The sequence below is a fragment of the Phaseolus vulgaris genome, chromosome 2 (genome assembly GCF_051622355.1).
Source record: "Phaseolus vulgaris cultivar YP4 chromosome 2, ASM5162235v1, whole genome shotgun sequence".
NCBI lineage: Eukaryota > Viridiplantae > Streptophyta > Magnoliopsida > Fabales > Fabaceae > Phaseolus > Phaseolus vulgaris.
This window is the reverse complement of record NC_143499.1, coordinates 42,255,081-42,274,427: the sequence shown is the minus strand read 5'-3', so window position 1 is coordinate 42,274,427 and position 19,347 is coordinate 42,255,081. Positions and strand designations below refer to the sequence as shown.

The window sequence follows — 19,347 nt, the reverse complement described above, 5'->3', positions numbered from 1 at the left end:
GGAAAAATTTCTATGATGAACATGGTATAATTCACCAAACTTCCTGTAATGAAACTCCCGAACAAAACTCCACTGTGGAAAGAAAGCACCAACACATTCTTAACATTGCTCGCTGCATTCTATATCAGTCAAACTTGCCAAAAATTTTCTGGTCTTATGCTGTTCTTCATTCTGTGCATCTCATAAACCGCCTTCCTTCCCCTGTCATTCAAAACGAATGTCCATATAAACTAATGCATGGTATGGCTCCTGATCTTTACAATATCAAAGTATTTGGATGTCTCTGTTTTGCTTCTACCCTTGAGCAAAACAGACACAAGCTTGACCCCAGGGCACGCAAATGTATCTTCCTTGGCTTCAAGCATGGTACTAAAGACTATGTGGTTATGGATGTCCATACTAGAGAGATATTTGTATCAAGAAATGTGATATTCTATGAAACCTACTTTTATAACTCAAAAAGAGAAAACAGTGACGAGACTACATTTGAAGACACTGAGTTTACAATGGGTGATGCTGCCATTCCCATACCTACTGCGACAGAGGAAAACGCTGAACAAGAAGAACTCAGACGATCCTCAAGAGTCAAGAGACCACCAGCTTACTTGGAAGATTACCATCACAGCATAATGACCTCACCATGCAACAATGCAATGTAGAAAACCAAGGTGTTGTATCCTCTTAGCTCTGTTATATCTTACAAGAATTTGGCAGAACATCACTTAAAGTATGCTTTGTCAATTTCATGTCAAAATGAACCTCAAAACTATGAGGAAGCCAAGCAATATCCAGAATGGAGGGAAGCCATGAAAGCTGAAATAAAGGCCCTCGAAGAAAATGAAACTTGGAAGATTACGGAACTTCCACCAAACAAGACAGCCATTGGGTGCAAGTGGGTATTCAGAATCAAACGAAAAGCTAACGGAGACATAGAAAGATACAAAGCAAGGCTTGTGGCAAAGGGATACACACAGCGTGAAGGCATTGATTACATGGAAACCTATTCACCGGTGGCAAGACTCACGACGATTCGCACCATCCTTGCAGTAGCCTCCGCCATGGATTGGCATCTTGAACAGCTCGACGTGAACAACACTTTCTTGCACGGTGACCTAGAAGAAGAAGTCTACATGGAAATTCCACCAGGTATTGCTTCCAACAAAACACATCAGGTATGCCGATTAGTGAAGTCTCTCTACGGTCTAAAACAAGCAAGCAAACGATGGTATGACAAGCTCACTTCCTTTCTTTGTTCCATCAACTTTACTCGCTCTAAAGCTGACAATTCTCTTTTTATAAGAAACACTGAAGGTTCTTTCATTGCTCTACTTGTATATGTTGATGACATCCTTATTGCTGGAAATAACGCCAATGAAATTAATATAGTAAAGAGTTCTTTAGATGCAACCTTCAAAATAAAAGACTTAGGTCATTTAAAGTTCTTCCTAGGACTCGAGATAGCTAGAACTAGGGAGGGAATCCACATTTGTCAACGTAAATATGCTATTGAGATTTTGGCTGATGCAGGAATGCTAGGTGCAAAACCAGCGGCCACACCCATGGCGCAAAAGAATGAAAAATTGTTTGACAGAGATACAAAAGTGCATGATATATCTTTGTATAGAAGAATCATTGGAAGGTTGCTCTACTTAGTAAACACACGACCAGACATTAGCTTTGCTGTGCAATTCCTTAGCCAGTTTGTTGAATCTCCTACGAAGGCACATCACCAAGCTGCACAGAGGATCCTTCGTTATATAAAGACTTCTCCAGCACAAGACCTTTTTTATCCCAAGGATACCAGTTTTCAGATCAAGGCATTCAGTGATTCAGACTGGGCATCATGCATTACAACGCGACGCTCCACCACAGGATTCTGTATTTTCCTTGGAGAATCCTTGGTATCATGGAGAACCAAGAAACAGAGCACCATATCCCGCTCTTCATCTGAAGCTGAATACCGAGCTCTTGCAGCTACAAGTTGCGAAATACAATGGTTGATTTTCTTGCTCGAAGATCTTCACGTAACCACTAATGGAGTTGCTAGCTTATTCTGTGATAACCAGTCAGCGAGACACATAGCGCAAAATAACAGCTTCCATGAACGAACCAAGCACATAGAGATAGATTGCCATGTAGTAAGGGAGAAGCTTCATGAAGGTCTCTTTCACTTACTACCGATCAGCACTGAGGATCAACCTGCAGACCTCTTTACCAAGTCTCTTAACAGAGAGATGTTTTACAGATTTCTCTCCAAGCTAGGTGTGTTAAACATTCACCCACCAGCTTGAGGGGGCGTTTTAGCGTTTCTGTTTTATACTGGATTGGGTTGAAACCTTTGGGCTGAGCCTTTGTCCCTCTTAGCTCACGTGTATATATATATATATATATATATATATATATATATATATTAGTTAGCTCAGTATGTGATATAAGAAAGTGTCATAAGCATGCACGTGTAAAATGGCCATGCAGAATAAAACAGTTAGAGCAATATACTCGGTCTCTCTCTTCTTCTCTTTTCTGCACTGTTCATCGTCTTCTTCCTTCACTCTCACATTTCAGACAACCATGAAATATATGCAGAACGTCAAAATGTTCAACTCATACATTGGGTTGGTCCTCTTTGGAGCTGTTAAGGATACATAATTGTCCTAAGTTGAAAACTTTACCATTAGACACTCTCAATGCAATCAACTTAAAGTCCATTAATGGACATCAAGAATGGTGGGCTAAAATAAGATGTGTTTGTTTGTCTTTTCTTGTATTGTTTTATGGTTTATTATGTGTTTGTGACAAAAGTTTGTAGACTTGGAACTAAGTTAATTATAATGTGCAAAATGTGATTGAGTTGAAACAGACAAGTAATGTTTTTTCATTTAAATTTATATTACTCTTTTTATATTTGTCTTTAAACTTATCAGGATAATGGAGGGAGAACCTCTTCTATAAGCCTGTAGAGAAAAATTAGAGAGATTGAATACCAGCAAATATACTACCAACTTTGTATGTAGTGTCTCATAACTAAACAGTAATTTTATATTCAGTTCTATCATTAAGATGGTCTAAATTGTTACTTTTAGATTTAAGTAATATTTGGATTAACAAAATAGACTCTACCAAGACAATAACATTGTAAAAAAAATACTTTTTTTTATTATCTAATACATATACAAACGTTTTAGTCTTGTTAAAAATGATGTTATCCTTTTATATCTCAAATACGTAGAATGTGATCACTAGCATCAATAACCTTTGGATGAAAATATTATTCTAATGATCTTCTATGAAGCTTTAAACAAATATGTAAAGGAAAATGATAGCCTCAAAACATAACTCACTGCTATGTGAGATGCTTCGTTTAAAAACAAAATATTACTGTTGGTAGACAGGTAATAACTCCTGCCAATACTCCTAAGCATTGTTGGCTCAGTCAGAAGGTTTTCGTCTAAGTAGGTCTACCACATCAAGCTTATCGATCTTAGCAGCAAGTATGAAGTCATTTTCTGTTAATCCACCTGCAAGAACATAAATAAGTTAGATAAATGCTCGTTTGTGGTATTAGTCAGTAAATTTAAGAAAAAAAAATGTTTAAAACAACAAAAGAAGCAAGCTTATTGAGCCTCAAAATCATTTGTAATCTTAAAATAGTGCATCTAATACAGATGCAAATGAGTTGAATAAGTAGTTATTTCCAGAAGCCTCAGAGGTAAACACAAAATCAATATCAAAGATTTAAGTGATATATTAGACTATTTTTAACATATTATCATTTATTACCATTTATGTTGTAAGAATGAAATTTTCTATGAAAGGTATAAATCAGGGTACAATTAGTACAAAATCAGTAAAAAATAAGAAGGAAGATAGGAAAATTGATAAAGCATAATTAAACAAGATTGTGGAAAGGAGTTTTAAAGAAAAAAAGTCGCACAAATTTTGTTCATTCCTATTGAAATGTATCTCACCCAAGACTATGAAAATGGATGACATGAAAAGAAATGGTAAACGATTCAACTAACTTACCTATTTATTTTAGTAATCTGGACGTCAAAAATACATAATATTGACCAACACGTCTATGTAATTAAACTCTTTTCCCCCATTGTCTAAAGGAGGAATATGAATGTAATATTCAAAATAGATAGTTCTTTTTTTCCTTTAAGGAGGTTGGGATGTTATACCTTCATTGGTTTTGTTATCTCTGAAACTAACACATGTTACTCTTACATTATTTATTGTCTACCAACTTTTGATTAAAAAACTTAAAAGTTGTACACTAAATAATCATACCAATAGCATGAGTCCAAATCTCTATAACAACATTATTCCAGCCAACAAGGTGAAGATCAGGATGATGACCTGCACTATAAGCATCCTCTTGGTAACATATTGTGTGTACATTTCAAAACGAGATCAATAACAAAATGAAAACATAACACCATACCTTCACTTTCAGCAAGACCAGCTACTATCTTAAAAAAATTCAATCCCTTGGAGAAAGTTTTTACTGTCCATGACCGCCTCAACTTCATTATACCAGCATCATTTACCAAATTCCACTCAGGAACCTAACCACTCAATATCATTATCCAAGACCATGAGTCATGAGACTTTAAAATCTTGAATTCATGGATACAAACCTGTGGCATCAGAGTTCGTGCTGAATCCTCATTCATGGGTCGTAATTCCTTCAAATTGCATGGCACACATTTCTTATCTGTCAGACCTAAGGGAGAACAAACGAAATTTTACTACACACCAAGAACAACAGCAGAAGAGAAAATGACCAACTTAATTTTGTCTATTGATAGAAGCAATCGGGTCTTGCAACATCAACTAGAGACACATATCACAACCAACAAGGCATAGACACAAGTAGCATGCCCAATTTTGCCACATACTACAATTTTTTTTGAGTATTGGGGTGATGCAAATGTAGTAAATCTAAGAAGAGAGATTCAATTTGATGAAACTCAAATCATGGTCTTCATGCATACCATTGTCATAACGAATCACGAAACTATAAGCAAGTTATATATGTATTTAAACAGTAACATTCATGCAAAAAGGTGGAAGTGAATGAACCAAGAAAAATGCAATTAGCGATGAATACACATCTATATAAATACGATGAAAGCATGAGCATCTGAGGAAGCATATCAGGTAGAACATTGAAGAAAAAAATGACAAGTTATTTAATGCAGGAACTCACGTGTAAGTGATATGCGAGAAGTGGACATGTCTGGAACGAGGAAAGATAATGGTAGGTTAGGAGAAGCACAAAGGAATCGATGAATGTGTAGAGAAAACAGATGAAACAATGCCCTGCGCAAATAACGTTGTTCTTCTTCTTTGCTTGATCCATAACTCAGGACCATAAATTAACTACCTTAAATTATGCAATTGTTTTTGCTGCGTATAAAGAAATAATAAAATCAATAAGTTAAGTGAAATATTTTTTAAAATTTTCACTCATTTGACACAAGTCCAATTTTTCATTTTATTTTGTTAAATATTTATAAATTTTTATAAGTAAATCTTATATTTAGTTAGTCTTTCTCCGGTTTTTATGGTTTTCAATGTAAATTGACGTGTCTTGGTGAAAATGTATTCTTATGTTATTTTTTAACCATCAAAATAATATTTAATTCTTCATATAAAAACGATCAAGTTATATGTATAACAACAGATATATTTGTTTAAAAAATGGATTATATAAAATGTTATGTTTATATCGCTAGTAATTTGTATCTTATCATTTTAATGTTGAGTTTCTTGCTGAGTTTGGTTGCCAAAATATCTTCCTTTTCCCATAAAAAAGTTAAGATTTGTTATTTTGCCAAAATTTATTTGTTGGCATTTTAAAATGTAAATATATTATTATTTTTATTATATCAGTACTCTATCATTATTTTAAAAATAATTTATATGTATCTATTGTGTTGCAGAGGAAAAATTAGTAAATCAGTAAACTGTATCACCATTTTATTATAATTAAAGATTTATAACATTCCTGCTTCACTGTAAACAATATAACCACAAAAAATATATAATAAAAATAAATTAATAATAATATTATATATATACGTATATATGTATACATAAAGTAATTTTCTATTAATATTGATTGGATTCTACGTCAATATAATAGGTAATACTTTCTTAATTTTGTTTTCAATCTTTAAAATTTATAATAGTTTTTTTTGGCTTTCAAAATTTATATTTTAAACCCATGTAATTTAAAATATATAAATTTTAATTTATTTGTCTAAGTTAAAGTTTGCTAACCAATTGGAAGTATCACGTAATAACTTATTTCGCTGATAAAAAAAACCGTAATAACTTATTTCAAGAATTAATTACTCTTTAATCTTTATAGTAATACAAATTTGTATTTGTTAATCTCTACATTAAAAATTGTCAATTATAGTCCTTACACATATTATTTTATCTTATATAGTTTTATATACTTTTCTAGTTTGATTAATTATTTTTGTCTAAACTCAGAGACTAAAATATATTAAAATAATATACATAGACACTAAAAATATGTTTTTTAAAATATAAAGACTATTTTTTTTGTTTAACTATACAAATTAAATAAATAATCAATAATAAAAATATTAATTTAATTTTACATTTTTGAGTATCATACATGTTTATATTTCAGTAGAGAGACTAGAATACTTTTTTTCTCTCTCTAAACAACATAGTTAAAAAGTAATTTAAAATATAAAAATAAAAAAAAAATTTCCTTTAAATTTAAAAGAAATGAACACATATCTAAACCTATAGTTTTAAACTAAACTTAGATATTTTTTCAAAGTGGAAGTGAGAGAGGAAACAAAGGTTAAAACAGAGGCACGAAAAAAAAAGGTATAAGCATAAAAAGAGAAGAAAAGGTTAAGGAAGGGCGAAGTTGAAAAAACCAAAACCCTTTGAACCTTAGGAAGAGTGTGTTAGCGAGCGAAGCCCTAAACAGCACACACATACTCACTCCAATGGCGGTTGTTGCTCAAACCCCTGACATCGCCGGCGAGCGACAGTCCGGCCAGGACGTTCGTACACAGAACGGTACCGTTTCCATATCTATCTTTCTCTGCTTATTTTCTTCGTCTTCCACGACTAATAACGAAGCAACCGTTTCTAACATCGTTCGTTCATTTTTCCGTTAACGCAGTGGTGGCGTGCCAAGCCGTTGCCAACATCGTCAAAAGCTCCTTAGGTCCCGTTGGTCTCGACAAGGTACTCTCTCTCTCTCTCTCTCTGTCGTTAGATCTTAGATGAAGTTGGCGATATTTGATGCGATTCGCTGCGCGCTTTTTTCAGATGCTCGTCGACGACATTGGCGACGTCACAATCACCAACGACGGTGCTACGATTCTCAAGATGTTGGAAGTGGAGCATCCTGCTGCCAAGGTGAACGAGGAAACGGTTATTCTTTGCATTTTTTTTTCTTGTTTCTGCGCTGTTTCTCACGTGTGTGGTTTTCTAGGTTTTGGTGGAACTTGCCGAGCTTCAAGACAGGGAAGTAGGAGATGGTACTACCTCTGTCGTCATTGTAGCTGCTGAGCTTCTCAAAGTAACTGCGACGATCTCTTTTTGCTACTCTGTGTTTTGTGTTTGTCTCGGATGTAATGGATGTAACTAACGAGTGTTCTTTTTCTGCAGAGGGCAAATGATCTTGTCCGGAACAAGATTCATCCTACCTCGATTATCAGTGGATATAGAGTAAGTGTCTTTTCATTTCTTGAACTTAATTGATTGTCGATTGCCTTTTCGAACTTTGTAGCTACAGTTATGAAGTTTTGATGTTCTGCTGTATGAATGGGGAGCTGGCATGGTTTAACTTCTCTTTTATGTTGATTATTCGGGATAGCTTGCTATGCGGGAGGCGTGCAAATATGTAGATGAAAAACTGGCTGTGAAGGTAAGAGGCTGCTAAGCTAACCTTTTTATTTTTTGTATGTTTGAAGATTTTATTCACAAATTGTATATTCCATGATGGCAGTGTAATTTCTCCTTAGATCGTTGATATGTGTTATTGTTAGTTTAATTTGAAGCTGATAATGTTAGTTCCACAACGGTTTCTCTTATACCGTAATTATGAGTTCTTATGATTTGATTTCCTTAACTAATCCATTGCCCATAGTATCGCATTATAAAAAAATGTATGCTTATGTTTCCTGTATTCCGTTTTGTATCACTAAAAAAAGTCTGGGCTGTGAGGTTGATAGTAGCATCTCTTGGCTATTGGTTCCCTGTGTTATTTTTTTCATAAGCTTACTTTCATTTTTTATGTCCTAATATTAATGCATTTGCAAATTGTTGTGTAATGTGTTACTAAGTCAGACTGTTCTCTTGACTTGTAGGTTGAAAAGCTCGGAAAGGATTCGCTAATTAACTGTGCCAAGACCAGTATGTCCTCGAAGTTGATTGCTGGTGATAGTGACTTCTTTGCTAATTTGGTATGTTTGTGATTGCAATGATTTTATATTGAATTTTGGGTGTTTATATCATATGATTAGTGCACACCATGTTCTGCTTCTCTGCAAATTCTAGGTCATATCCAATTTTATAAAGCTCATATGATTTTTTCTGCTTCACGTATCAATTTTTAGTTGGGTTAGTAGTTGAACATGATATTGTAAAGCTATATTCTTTTCAATCCTCATATCATATAATTTTAAAACCTGTTTTTTTAGTAAACCATCCCAGCCTTTTTACTAGATTTTACACTTCGTTTCTGCTTGAGAGGAAAGGAGGTGAACTTTTCTCTTGCTTTCATGTGTAAAATTGTTTGTTGTTGACTATATATGACTTGGTAGTATTAAGTATTTTCACATGAAACTGAAATAAAAGTTTTATTATTGATACCATGAGAGTTTTAAAATCAATCAAAAGGATTTCAATGTTAGCCAAAAAGTAATGAAAGTTTTGTAATTAAATATATTATTTATTGAGCAGTATTGTTTGGGGTGGGGGTTATTTATGTGATGTCATGCATTGAATTGAACGCTATGCAGTTTGAATTTTGGGGTTATGGTCCATGGGAATTTCAAAAGAAGTTATGTTAATCATATGTAGGCTTATTGTTCTGAAGTTATTGTTTAGTTATGTAAAAGTGCTAACTGCTACTTTAGGACATTTTTTTGTCTGTCGACTGTAGGTATTACTAGTCATTTTTTTTTTATGTTTTGAAATTGACTTGTATGCGCAATTTACACAGGTTGTAGATGCAGTGCAATCTGTTAAGATGACCAATGCTCGAGGTGAAGTTAAATACCCAATCAAGGTTGGTACTACAAATTCTTTGTTTTTGTTGAATTTGAATCGATTTAATACCTTGTTTCTTTTGTGATTCATGTTCCAGGGAATCAATATCTTGAAATCCCATGGAAAAAGTGCTAGAGACAGCTTTCTGATGAATGGTTATGCTCTAAACACTGGCCGTGCTGCTCAAGGAATGCCTCTTAGGGTTGCCCCTGCAAAAATTGCTTGTCTTGATTTCAATCTACAAAAGACAAAAATGCAATTGGGTGTTCAAGTTTTAGTCACTGATCCTAGGGAGCTAGAGAAAATTCGTCAAAGGTACTGTCAGTATGATCATATGGCTTCTGTTACTATGATACCCTATCTTTCTGGATTCATTTTCTTTAGATATGAGAATAAATTTATCATGTTATTGTAAGTAATAAAATAGACAAATAGAATTTTTGGATGACAGGCATGAAGTCAATACAAAGCCTCTCAAGGGTTTAGCCAAACAATATAAATACGATGGTTACGTTTTAATTTGTGTAGTTCTTTTGAGAAATAAAGATCTAATTGTGTAATCCATCTCATGTTAAGTTTGAATATAGGAATTCACTTTTGCTTTGATTGGGACAATTCTTCATCCATATCATCTTCTAAAATAAAATAATATCTATTATACATTTTAACAAATGGCCACTTTTCTAACTGCAGAGAGGCTGATATGACTAAGGAACGGATTGAAAAGCTATTGAAAGCTGGAGCTAATGTTGTTCTGACTACTAAAGGAATCGATGACATGGCACTCAAGGTATGCTTCTTTGTGGTACTCTTTTAATGATTTTTTTCTTCAAGCAAGATGATTCATTTATAATCTTACATTTAGGGCGTCAAAGAAAATGTTTGACTTTATCTTTCTGTTTTATATCTGTTGACAGCTTAACATGTCATTGTTTTCATCCTCGTGTACATTATGCTTCCTCATATCCAATCTGATAGATGAAGCAAACCGATAGACCAGTTATGGTCTGATTTTTTATATTCTTGATTATCGTCATCAACTATGGGGTCTGGTAATGTTGCTAATAAAGTCAATGGCCTCTTTATGAACGCTGAAGACTGACATATTTGTAGTGTGTCCGCATGCGCACATTTTGGGATTGATGTTGAATGTTGAGCAGCCACTCCTTGTACTGTTAATCATGAATGAAAATACACGATATTGGCTTTCTTTTTCACTCTTGGATGTAGGGAAATGTAGTTTGCTGTGTTAAAATCCATGTCTTTGCCCCTTCTCTGTATACTCTGTCTTGTAGACTATTAGGGTAGCATATATCCCCATCCGTATGTTTCCTTTCACTATCTATATGTCCCATCTAAATATATCAATGCATTCTATGTTGTAAGTATAAATTAAATCTGTATCGATCAAGGAATTAGGATTTTATCAATTACGAGTAAAGATCATGAAAAAGGAAGAAATGAAGGGAGTTGAAAATATTATATTCCTGAAGTGCTGGTTTGTTAGTATATAAAGACGATCATTTCAGGGTTTTTGGGGTGCCTTGTGAGATTTTAGAGTTTTTGTGTTTGATGGGATTTATTGATTTGGGGAAAATTCAAGCTGAGTACTGGGTTTGATGGGGTAATTGTTTATACTTTCTGCTTATGTGACACTTGAATGATAACAAAATTTGGATTTAGTTGACAAATTAAATGAAGCATCACACCAAATAACTCATGTCCTAACAGAAGCTAGAATTTTTTCAGGGTTTGTTTTTCATCTACCATATATTTTTTTATTGCTGGTTGTATCATTACACGTAATGACTTTTGTTAAAACTTAGGACCAAATTGTACCAAAGGTCAAAGTTATAAACCTTGCATGAATCCAGTAACTGTTTTTAAGGAAGTAAATGTCTGACCTTAGTTTACTATAAAATGGTGAAATGATGAAATTATGAAATAATATTAAGTAGAAGCTCAATGTTGAAATTACACCAAACTTGTTGTGACCCCTATGCATATGGATCTTTAAACTTGGCCTACCGGCTTCTGATTTTTTGCATGAATTGGTTTTTGTGATTGTTTTTAAATTAGATGTTTTTTTCTGATGAATGACATAAGTCAAGAATTTATCTATTTCTTTCTGACTATTTAACTTTTGTTTCAGTACTTTGTTGAGGCTGGGGCAATTGCTGTAAGACGCGTGCGTAAAGAGGATATGCGTCATGTTGCCAAGGCTACTGGTGCAACGATGGTAGGTTTGTTTGTTTTGAATTTCTTGATTTAATTGCAATTTAAGTTTGTAAAGCTGAATATTTTATAAAAAGGACTGTTGATATGATAGTGGTCCATTCCTTTTTATCTCCCTCCTTTTTTCTACATGATAAAAAAATGTTGCTATTTATATGGGTTGGAGAGAATGCAATGTATGTCTGATTCAAACCATTGTAACAATTGATGACACGCTTCTTGCTTGTCATCCCAAGAAGCCCTTTTTCTTTATGAAATATGGAGTGTTTGCAGCTTATTAATGTCAGGTTTAAATTGAAGGAAAGTAACCTTATTTGTTACTCTGGCTTCCCTGTTTTGTTGAAGACATAGGCTGTATTCCTTGTCCGGATGTAGGCTGGCTTCTTGTGTATTGCATTCGAGTTCCTTAGACATTTTATGAGGGTCTCTTATATACATCTCTGATCATGTCTTAATTAGCAACCACCTGGGATGAATTTGTAGTAAATAAACCAAAAGATTCAAGTAACCAAGATCTTGATTCTATTTGTTTTAATTTATATTTATACCCTTCCCTTAATAGTCATTGACTGTCCTTGAAGTTGGTACCAAACATCTGTGCTAACAATATCTCAGTTCTTATATGTCAAGCAACATCTTGTTTAGTATTATTTTTTTCTATAGAAGTTTAGAATACCAGTTCCTTTATGTACCGTATGACTTTATTTTTACTTTGACCTAGGTCTCAACATTTGCTGACATGGAAGGAGAGGAAACATTTGAACCATCTTTTCTTGGATCTGCTGATGAGGTTGTTGAGGAAAGAATATCTGATGATGCTGTAGTTATGATCAAAGGGACCAAAACTACAAGTGCAGTAAGTAATTTGATTGACTTGTAGAGTTTTTTTCTTTCTCAACAATAAAATTTGATTCATGACACAAAAGCGTAAGGAATTTGGAGGTTCAAGATTCCTTGATGGCCAAAAAAGGAAAGCTACTTAAAAGAACTCCATAAAGCATAAAATGAGCAAAATTGGACAATTCCTATACTTGTTAAGAAACTCTTTTTAAGAATTCATGTTTAATATCAAATAGAAGCCATTTGCCTAATCTTATAATGGCTTAGTTTGTATGGAATTGGTATGAAAGCCCATACAGGCTGTACTGGGTAATTGCAGATTTTTAAAAATTGAATACAGAAAATAAAATAGGTAACTGCAAATTCCAAAATTCCATAAAATTTATTAACCTCTGCAGTAGGCTTTCATATTTTGATGGATGGAATAGCCATTAGTTACATCCTGTTGAAAAAATAGCATTAAAATGTTGACCTGCTTGTTCTGTGTTATGATTTCTTCATTGCAATGGTAATTAAGTTGCATCAATACTAGAAAAGTTCATCTTCACGGAGTTCTTTTATGAGAGAAAAAGGAATAAAGTCAATGAGATCCAAAAGTGAATCTAGTTAACAAAATTGCCTATAGTATGGAATTTGAGCATGGTAGAAATTGCATCAATACTAGAAAAGTTCATTTTCACGGAGTTCTTTTATGAGAAAAAAAGGAATAAAGTTAATGAGATCCAAAAGTGAATCTAGTTAACAAAATTGCCTATGGTATGGAATTTGAACATTGTAGAAAGTGTGGCATGTAAGTTGAGTTATGAGGAAAGCGGATGTTTATTTTTTGGAAATAAGTGGTGATCATGGTGAAATGTCTTTCCAGCCGTACCATTTATCCTTTCTAGGTAAATAATTGTATATTATTTAGTTAATAGTTTTAAATTATTGAAAAATATCTTATATTATTATTATTATTATTATTTGTATATAATATAATTTATTAAATCAATTTACCATTATTTACATAAATTGTTTGCTTACAATCAATTTACTGTTGATATTCAATGGCATAAACCACAATTTATTTTATTTATGTACGTAAATTTGAAACACATCACAGAATTATTCCTTTATCAAAATATACAAATATAATTAAAATTTATATATCAAATCCTCGTACAGATTATTTATAACTAAATTTTTATCCTACATATAATTAAATTTAATCTCATTATTGAGAAACTTAATTACGAATTATATTAAAAAAATACATCATAGATTATTTTTTGAAATTTAATTTTAAAATACAAAAGTATGTTTTTCCTCATGTTAAGCTCTTTTTTCTCATGATTCTAAATCATCAGATTCTCTGAAACCCATTGGTGTTCTCAGTTGTTTTTTTTCAAGAAAATTAATATTTTCTGGTGATAATTCATTTCATATCTGTCAAATAATTATCTTTCTGAATTGGATTATTAGTCATAATATTCATCTTTACAATATCAACTGATTCTGTTATTCTTCTATAGGTCTCTTTGATTTTAAGAGGTGCAAATGACCATATGCTTGATGAGATGGATAGAGCTCTGCATGATGCCTTGTCAATTGTCAAGAGAACTCTTGAATCAAACACGGTATCCTGCTGTCCTTGGCTTTCATCTTACTTTGGTTGAAAGTAATTATATTACATTAGATTCATTTTTTCAAATGATATCATAATTTGAATTCGTTTCTTCCGGTGATGCTGAACTTTGTTACTGTTGTAATAGTCTTTTTATAGTTCTCCCACTGCATGTCTGCTTGATGTTGTGTTCTTCGCAATTGCATGTAACTTAGTGTGTGACAGGAAATAGTATCCTAGGTCTGACTTAAAGGCACTTGATGAGAAGTAATATATCCCACTTAAGCGTACACATTAAAATATCAGATGCATATAAACAACCAAAGTAATTTGTTTTCACCCCACTATCGAGTCATCTTAAATATTTGGATTGCAGTTTGATAGACAGAATTGGTCGAGAGGGCTACCTCTTCTCTCTTTTTGTCCATGCTATTTAGCTTTTGCTCAATACACACACAAACCCATTTATATTGATTATGAACTATACCCAAGGCATGCGCTACTGAAAGGTCAATTAATTTGGATACTAAAAGCAACTGTAACTTATTCGACAATACACTTAAGGAGGTACGAGATTGTAGTTGTCAATGGTCAGAATTTAGGTTGTGTGCCTGCTTGATACAGATTCTCTTGAAAAATAATCACTTTTTTAATTGAAGAATCACTTTTAAAGCTTGTCATATGAAATCAGAAGCTGAAAAGAATTTAAAATCTGATTAAAATCAGAAGCAATTTTGAATAGCTTGTCATTAAATCAGTTGTTTCTTTAGAAGAAATTTTATAATTCTAAACAAACATAAATTAGTTTCTGCCATTTCTAAATTTTTTTAAAATATCACTAATTTTATTTAGATCAGAATCTTTTTATCTAATTTATAACAAACTAGTCCTTTATTGCTTAATCACTATCAGCGGCAGTGAGTATTTGCGATTTGGAGTTTGATGGTAAAAAGGGTACTACTTAAAACTTTCACTAGTGTGAACTTTCTCCAGTATTTATATAGCCTACATTTTGAATATACACTTTTTTCTTCTTTTAGTTTCCTATTTTGTTTACCTTGTGCTTGATTTTCGATATATATGATTCAGGTGGTAGCTGGTGGAGGTGCAGTTGAAGCAGCTTTGTCAGTTTATTTGGAGTACCTTGCTACAACTTTAGGATCTCGGGAGCAGTTGGCTATAGCTGAATTTGCTGAGTCTCTGTTAGTCATTCCAAAGGTAAGTTATAAGCTAAATTAATGGCTCATGCTTTTGGATTTTCTCCATATTTTACAAATAACTAGGGTGTAGGGCCTAATTGAGCAAATGGTGCAAAGTTTGGTCTTCATCCAACGTTTGACAAATATATTTGACTATATAGTTATATGTAGATTCTACACTAATTTTTTCTCTAATTTTTGTAGAGTGGGCTTTCATGTTTGGATGAACCTTTACTTGTTGATTTGATATTTAACTTCAAATGCTTTGGTTTATTGTGTCAATTAGTTTTGATAGATTGGTTCTTGGTTCCAACCATTTTCAAGTGTATATATTGATGTCACTTAACTGGTGCAGGTGCTCTCTGTTAATGCTGCTAAGGATGCCACTGAGCTGGTTGCAAAATTACGGGCCTACCACCATTCAGCGCAAACTAAAGCTGATAAGAAACATTTATCGAGGTATTGCTTACTAGTAATAGTAACGATATAGTTTCCTTTGTATTGTCTTTATAGCTTTGAGTCTGTTTTTTCAATTTAGCTTTGCACATTATATTTCTCAGCATTAGTATTTTCTCACAACCTGTGTCTTGGGGAGTGGTAATTCTACAAATATGCTTCTTATACACACTAGAACTTCATAACCATTTTGACGTGAAGCTATTGACATGATTTTGCAATGTCATGTGCATTTATTGTTATTTGGCGTTGTGGGTAGAGAGATAAAAGAATAGGATATAAATTTTATCATTGGAATTGGACAGGTAAAATAAGTTTGTGCATCTACCCATAATATAGAGATTCAATTATTATTCCAACAAAGGAATGTTTGAACAACGGAAATTAGAGAAAAGTACAATTGAGAATACATATGAAACGATCCTTGATAAGCTTTTACATTCTTTTCTATTCCATTAAAATTTCGATATTGTTTTGCTCTCTTTTTTCTCTCAGCATGGGTCTGGACCTCCATGAAGGGAAAATCAGAAACAACTTGGAGGCTGGAGTCATTGAGCCTGCAATGAGTAAAGTCAAAATTATTCAGGTATGTATTTAGTTAAATATCAACAGTTGTTGACTTCAAGAAACAGCTTCCATCTTATACAGCTGCCTGAGCAAACTTTTTGTTATTTATTTCAGTTTGCCACCGAAGCTGCTATTACTATCCTACGAATTGATGACATGATCAGGCTTGTCAAGGAAGAAAGTCAAAATGAAGATTAGAAGTTTAATTGAATTTGGGGTCTACTTCCCAGTTCTTACAAAAGGGAGGGTTTTGCTGGTTGTGCTGGTGTGCATTTGAAGAGGGTATCTGCATTTTATCTTCAATGCCCTTGTTCTTGAAGAGAGAATGTTACAATTGTTTTTATTAAAGTAGCGTTTATTATATTTAACTATAACTAGCAATTTATCTTCCTACAATTTTAGGCACACATTTTTGGTCATGCATTGGCTGTTTGCATGTTTGTACATCTGAGGCAGTGTTTGATTTCTGGAATTTTGATATTTTATTTTTAGTAATTAGTTTTTAATGTATGAGCTAAATACGTGTGCAAATTGGATTACGATGCCATTTAATCTTTCATATCAAGAGGATACATAACTAGTTCTAACATAATTTGTCGTTAACATAAGATTACGTTGCTTTTAGGATGGATGAATCAATATAGGTGAACTTGTATTCAATAGAATGGATAGAGGAACGGCTTTTATTGCAATGTTCATTGATTATTCAATATCCCCTCGATTATATTTAGGAAGTAGTTATATATTTGACAATAAATTTTAATACGATGAGCTATTTTATCTTGCACTGGATATTTCCGAAATTAAATGAGTATGATCATCATTTAGATGATAAAATCATTGAAGATGTGTAATAAGAGACTTCTAATTTCTTTTAAATTGAAGCTAATTCCAGTGATTGTCTTAACGTATGTATTGAGTAAGAGATGTCTACATAAATATATTCTTTCAACAACCGTTTTGAAATGTAGGAATGGATGGTAGCAATGTCGTTTAACGAATGGTCAGAAGTTAATGTGGAAACCTGTAGCCTAACAAACCCAACATAGACTCTACTTACGACATCACACTGTGACAAGGAATCACACTATCAACATATTCATTTTTATATTATAAATTAAATGCTTTTATATTTTAAACTAGCTTTTTTTTTTCCAACAAGTTTCAGAAGTAGATTTTTTTTTCGAAAAATTCTCAACACTTTTTTATGTTACAATATTAAATTCTCAAATATTAACTTTATGTAATTTTAATTATTTAATATTGATGATTTTAATTGTTTTTTTCTCCGAGACACCAACCACTACTTATATTTATTCAAATTTAATTTACTTTCCAATATTAATATAAGTCCAATTAAAATGGTAGTTTACTATAGATATAGATATGAAGCATAAAAGACTATGGAATGTATTTTCTTCTTTTTCAAGTAAATTAATGGTGCCTAGTGGACACCACAACCCAAGCCGTTGGTAGATACAGTCATCAATTGCAGCACGGGAACATCTTACCTTGATCCGCAAGGTTCACATGCCCACGCCCAGACTTCATATATAAACCCTAAACATTTGCTAATCACATTTTGAGCTTACAAGTGAGAAAACAAATTAACAAAGCTCAATTACATATAAATCATGTTATTTTAGAGGGATAAAAAAACATGGAGGGAATAGAGAGTTGGTTTGGGAAGGGATTAATGAAAGTAGAAAAGGAGAGTGAAGAATATCAATCCATTGAAAATGGTTTCTTGAAGGGTATGGGATTTATGGGACATGCCACAACTATCATGGCCCTTCACAAGAACGATATTTCCTTTAGTTTGGCAAGGAAAGCTCGTTGGGATTCCTTTAAGATTTTCTCTAAGGCTATGGAAATTAAATGTGGTGGAGATGCTAATGTCAGGTATGCTTGGTATGGTGCTTCATTGGATGATCTTCTAGAGATTGTATCTGCTGGATTCAATGGATGCAAAAACCATGATGAGTCTCATGGAGTTGGGATTCCCTTATTTTCTGTCCATTTTTCTATTGATAGGTGAGTTCAACAATATTTTGCAAGAACTGGTTCTATTTTTCACGTCAATTTTAAGTCGATGAGAAAATAGATAGAGCTAAGATTTTTTTTTATCTCATTCACAGTGCTATGTGTACAGTGGGAGATGAGCATGGTTTGAGACATGTGCTGCTATGCAGGGTGATATTAGGGAAGGTGGAAAGTGTTGCTTGTGGTTCAAAGCAGAGCCAACCTAGTTCTCAGCAATATGATTCTGGGGTGGATGATATATTAGCACCTACAAAACATATTATATGGACTGCTTTTATGAATTCATACATTCACCCAAGTTATATTTTAAGTTTCAAATATAAATGTATAAAGGGTAATTGTTGTTACCTTTTCATTTAATTCATGTAATACATATTTCATATTTGTTAGCAAGTTCTTGAATCAATGATTAATCATTTCTTTATTTTGGTTTGCAGATTCAGTGATATGTGGGACACTAAAACCTCAATCACCATATGTGTTGTTTCCCAATTTAGTAGCAGGAGTTTCAAATAATTTGAAACCAGAACAAATGACTACGTTACTCAGAAGCTACCGAGTTTACCAAGTAATAAGTTCTTAATGTTTTGGTACCCACTGCTTCATTTTGAATGTAGATTAGCAGTAATTGAATAAGATTAAATACTGTTTGGTATCAGGAACGAAAGATTTCACGAGAAGTATGGATAAAGAAAGTGAGATTGATTGTGGGAGACACACTGCTGCATTCAGTGATCACAAAATCCAACTACAATGTGCACATTCTTTAGTCTCTCTTTTGTTGCCTTTTATCAACAAATTATTGCTTTTCTTTTTCCTTCTCTCTGTGCATTTAATTTGGTTTTAAATTTTGAAAGTTGGGTTGGATCCTAATTGGGTTTACATTTTGTGTTACTAGGATTTTATACAATAGAATACAACACATTGACATGAAATTGTGGTGTGTAGAGATATATGAGTATTACAAGTAATAAAAAAAAATATGGCTATGGCTTTGTTCATGTGTGCGGTTCTATTCCTATCTTTGCTTATTCCAACTTGACACTTTTCTTTAAATAATCCTTTTGGCAAAACAATTCTGTTTAAGGGTAAAAACTAGTTAGCACGATAACAAATAATTTCTTA

The 19,347-nt window shown here is 33.0% G+C and overlaps 3 protein-coding genes across 3 annotated transcripts; 2 read left to right on the top strand and 1 right to left on the bottom strand.

The window, feature by feature from the left end:
* Nucleotides 1–3,378: 3,378 nt before the first annotated feature.
* On the bottom strand, nucleotides 3,379–4,885 carry LOC137809501 (pterin-4-alpha-carbinolamine dehydratase 2, mitochondrial). The gene is given in 6 exon segments (XM_068610609.2): nucleotides 3,379–3,518; nucleotides 4,294–4,362; nucleotides 4,448–4,571; nucleotides 4,644–4,823; nucleotides 4,825–4,860; nucleotides 4,862–4,885. Coding segments are annotated over 6 exon segments (522 nt in total). The 3' UTR covers nucleotides 3,379–3,429.
* Nucleotides 4,886–6,790: 1,905 nt separating this feature from the next.
* On the top strand, nucleotides 6,791–16,698 carry TCP-1 (T-complex protein 1 alpha subunit). Its single transcript, XM_068614129.1, has 17 exons — nucleotides 6,791–7,077; nucleotides 7,184–7,248; nucleotides 7,333–7,422; nucleotides 7,499–7,585; nucleotides 7,675–7,734; nucleotides 7,883–7,933; nucleotides 8,376–8,471; nucleotides 9,233–9,298; nucleotides 9,377–9,594; nucleotides 9,973–10,069; nucleotides 11,432–11,518; nucleotides 12,236–12,370; nucleotides 13,866–13,970; nucleotides 15,047–15,175; nucleotides 15,512–15,615; nucleotides 16,108–16,198; nucleotides 16,294–16,698. The coding sequence occupies exons 1-17, from the start codon at nucleotides 7,005–7,007 to the stop codon at nucleotides 16,375–16,377; spliced, it is 1,638 nt and encodes a 545-aa protein (XP_068470230.1). The 5' UTR covers nucleotides 6,791–7,004; the 3' UTR covers nucleotides 16,378–16,698.
* Nucleotides 16,699–17,788: 1,090 nt separating this feature from the next.
* LOC137812211 (putative inactive poly [ADP-ribose] polymerase SRO2) lies at nucleotides 17,789–19,220 on the top strand. The gene is made up of 4 exons (XM_068614128.2): nucleotides 17,789–18,213; nucleotides 18,318–18,556; nucleotides 18,660–18,790; nucleotides 18,882–19,220. The coding sequence occupies exons 1-4, from the start codon at nucleotides 17,840–17,842 to the stop codon at nucleotides 18,990–18,992; spliced, it is 855 nt and encodes a 284-aa protein (XP_068470229.1). The 5' UTR covers nucleotides 17,789–17,839; the 3' UTR covers nucleotides 18,993–19,220.
* Nucleotides 19,221–19,347: the final 127 nt, after the last annotated feature.

What these genes read in the sequence shown, in the direction of transcription:
- TCP-1 (XM_068614129.1), top strand. Translation starts at nt 7,005, where the DNA reads ATGGCGGTTGTTGCTCAAACCCCTGACATCGCCGGCGAGCGACAGTCC. An exon ending in GGACCAAAACTACAAGTGCA is followed by an intron (nt 12,371 to 13,865) that starts GTAAGTAATTTG and finishes ATTCTTCTATAG; the next exon opens with GTCTCTTTGATTTTAAGAGG. An exon ending in GATAAGAAACATTTATCGAG is followed by an intron (nt 15,616 to 16,107) that starts GTATTGCTTACT and finishes TTTTTCTCTCAG; the next exon opens with CATGGGTCTGGACCTCCATG.
- LOC137812211 (XM_068614128.2), top strand. Translation starts at nt 17,840, where the DNA reads ATGGAGGGAATAGAGAGTTGGTTTGGGAAGGGATTAATGAAAGTAGAA. An exon ending in CAAATATAAATGTATAAAGG is followed by an intron (nt 18,557 to 18,659) that starts GTAATTGTTGTT and finishes TTTGGTTTGCAG; the next exon opens with ATTCAGTGATATGTGGGACA. An exon ending in GAAGCTACCGAGTTTACCAA is followed by an intron (nt 18,791 to 18,881) that starts GTAATAAGTTCT and finishes GTTTGGTATCAG; the next exon opens with GAACGAAAGATTTCACGAGA.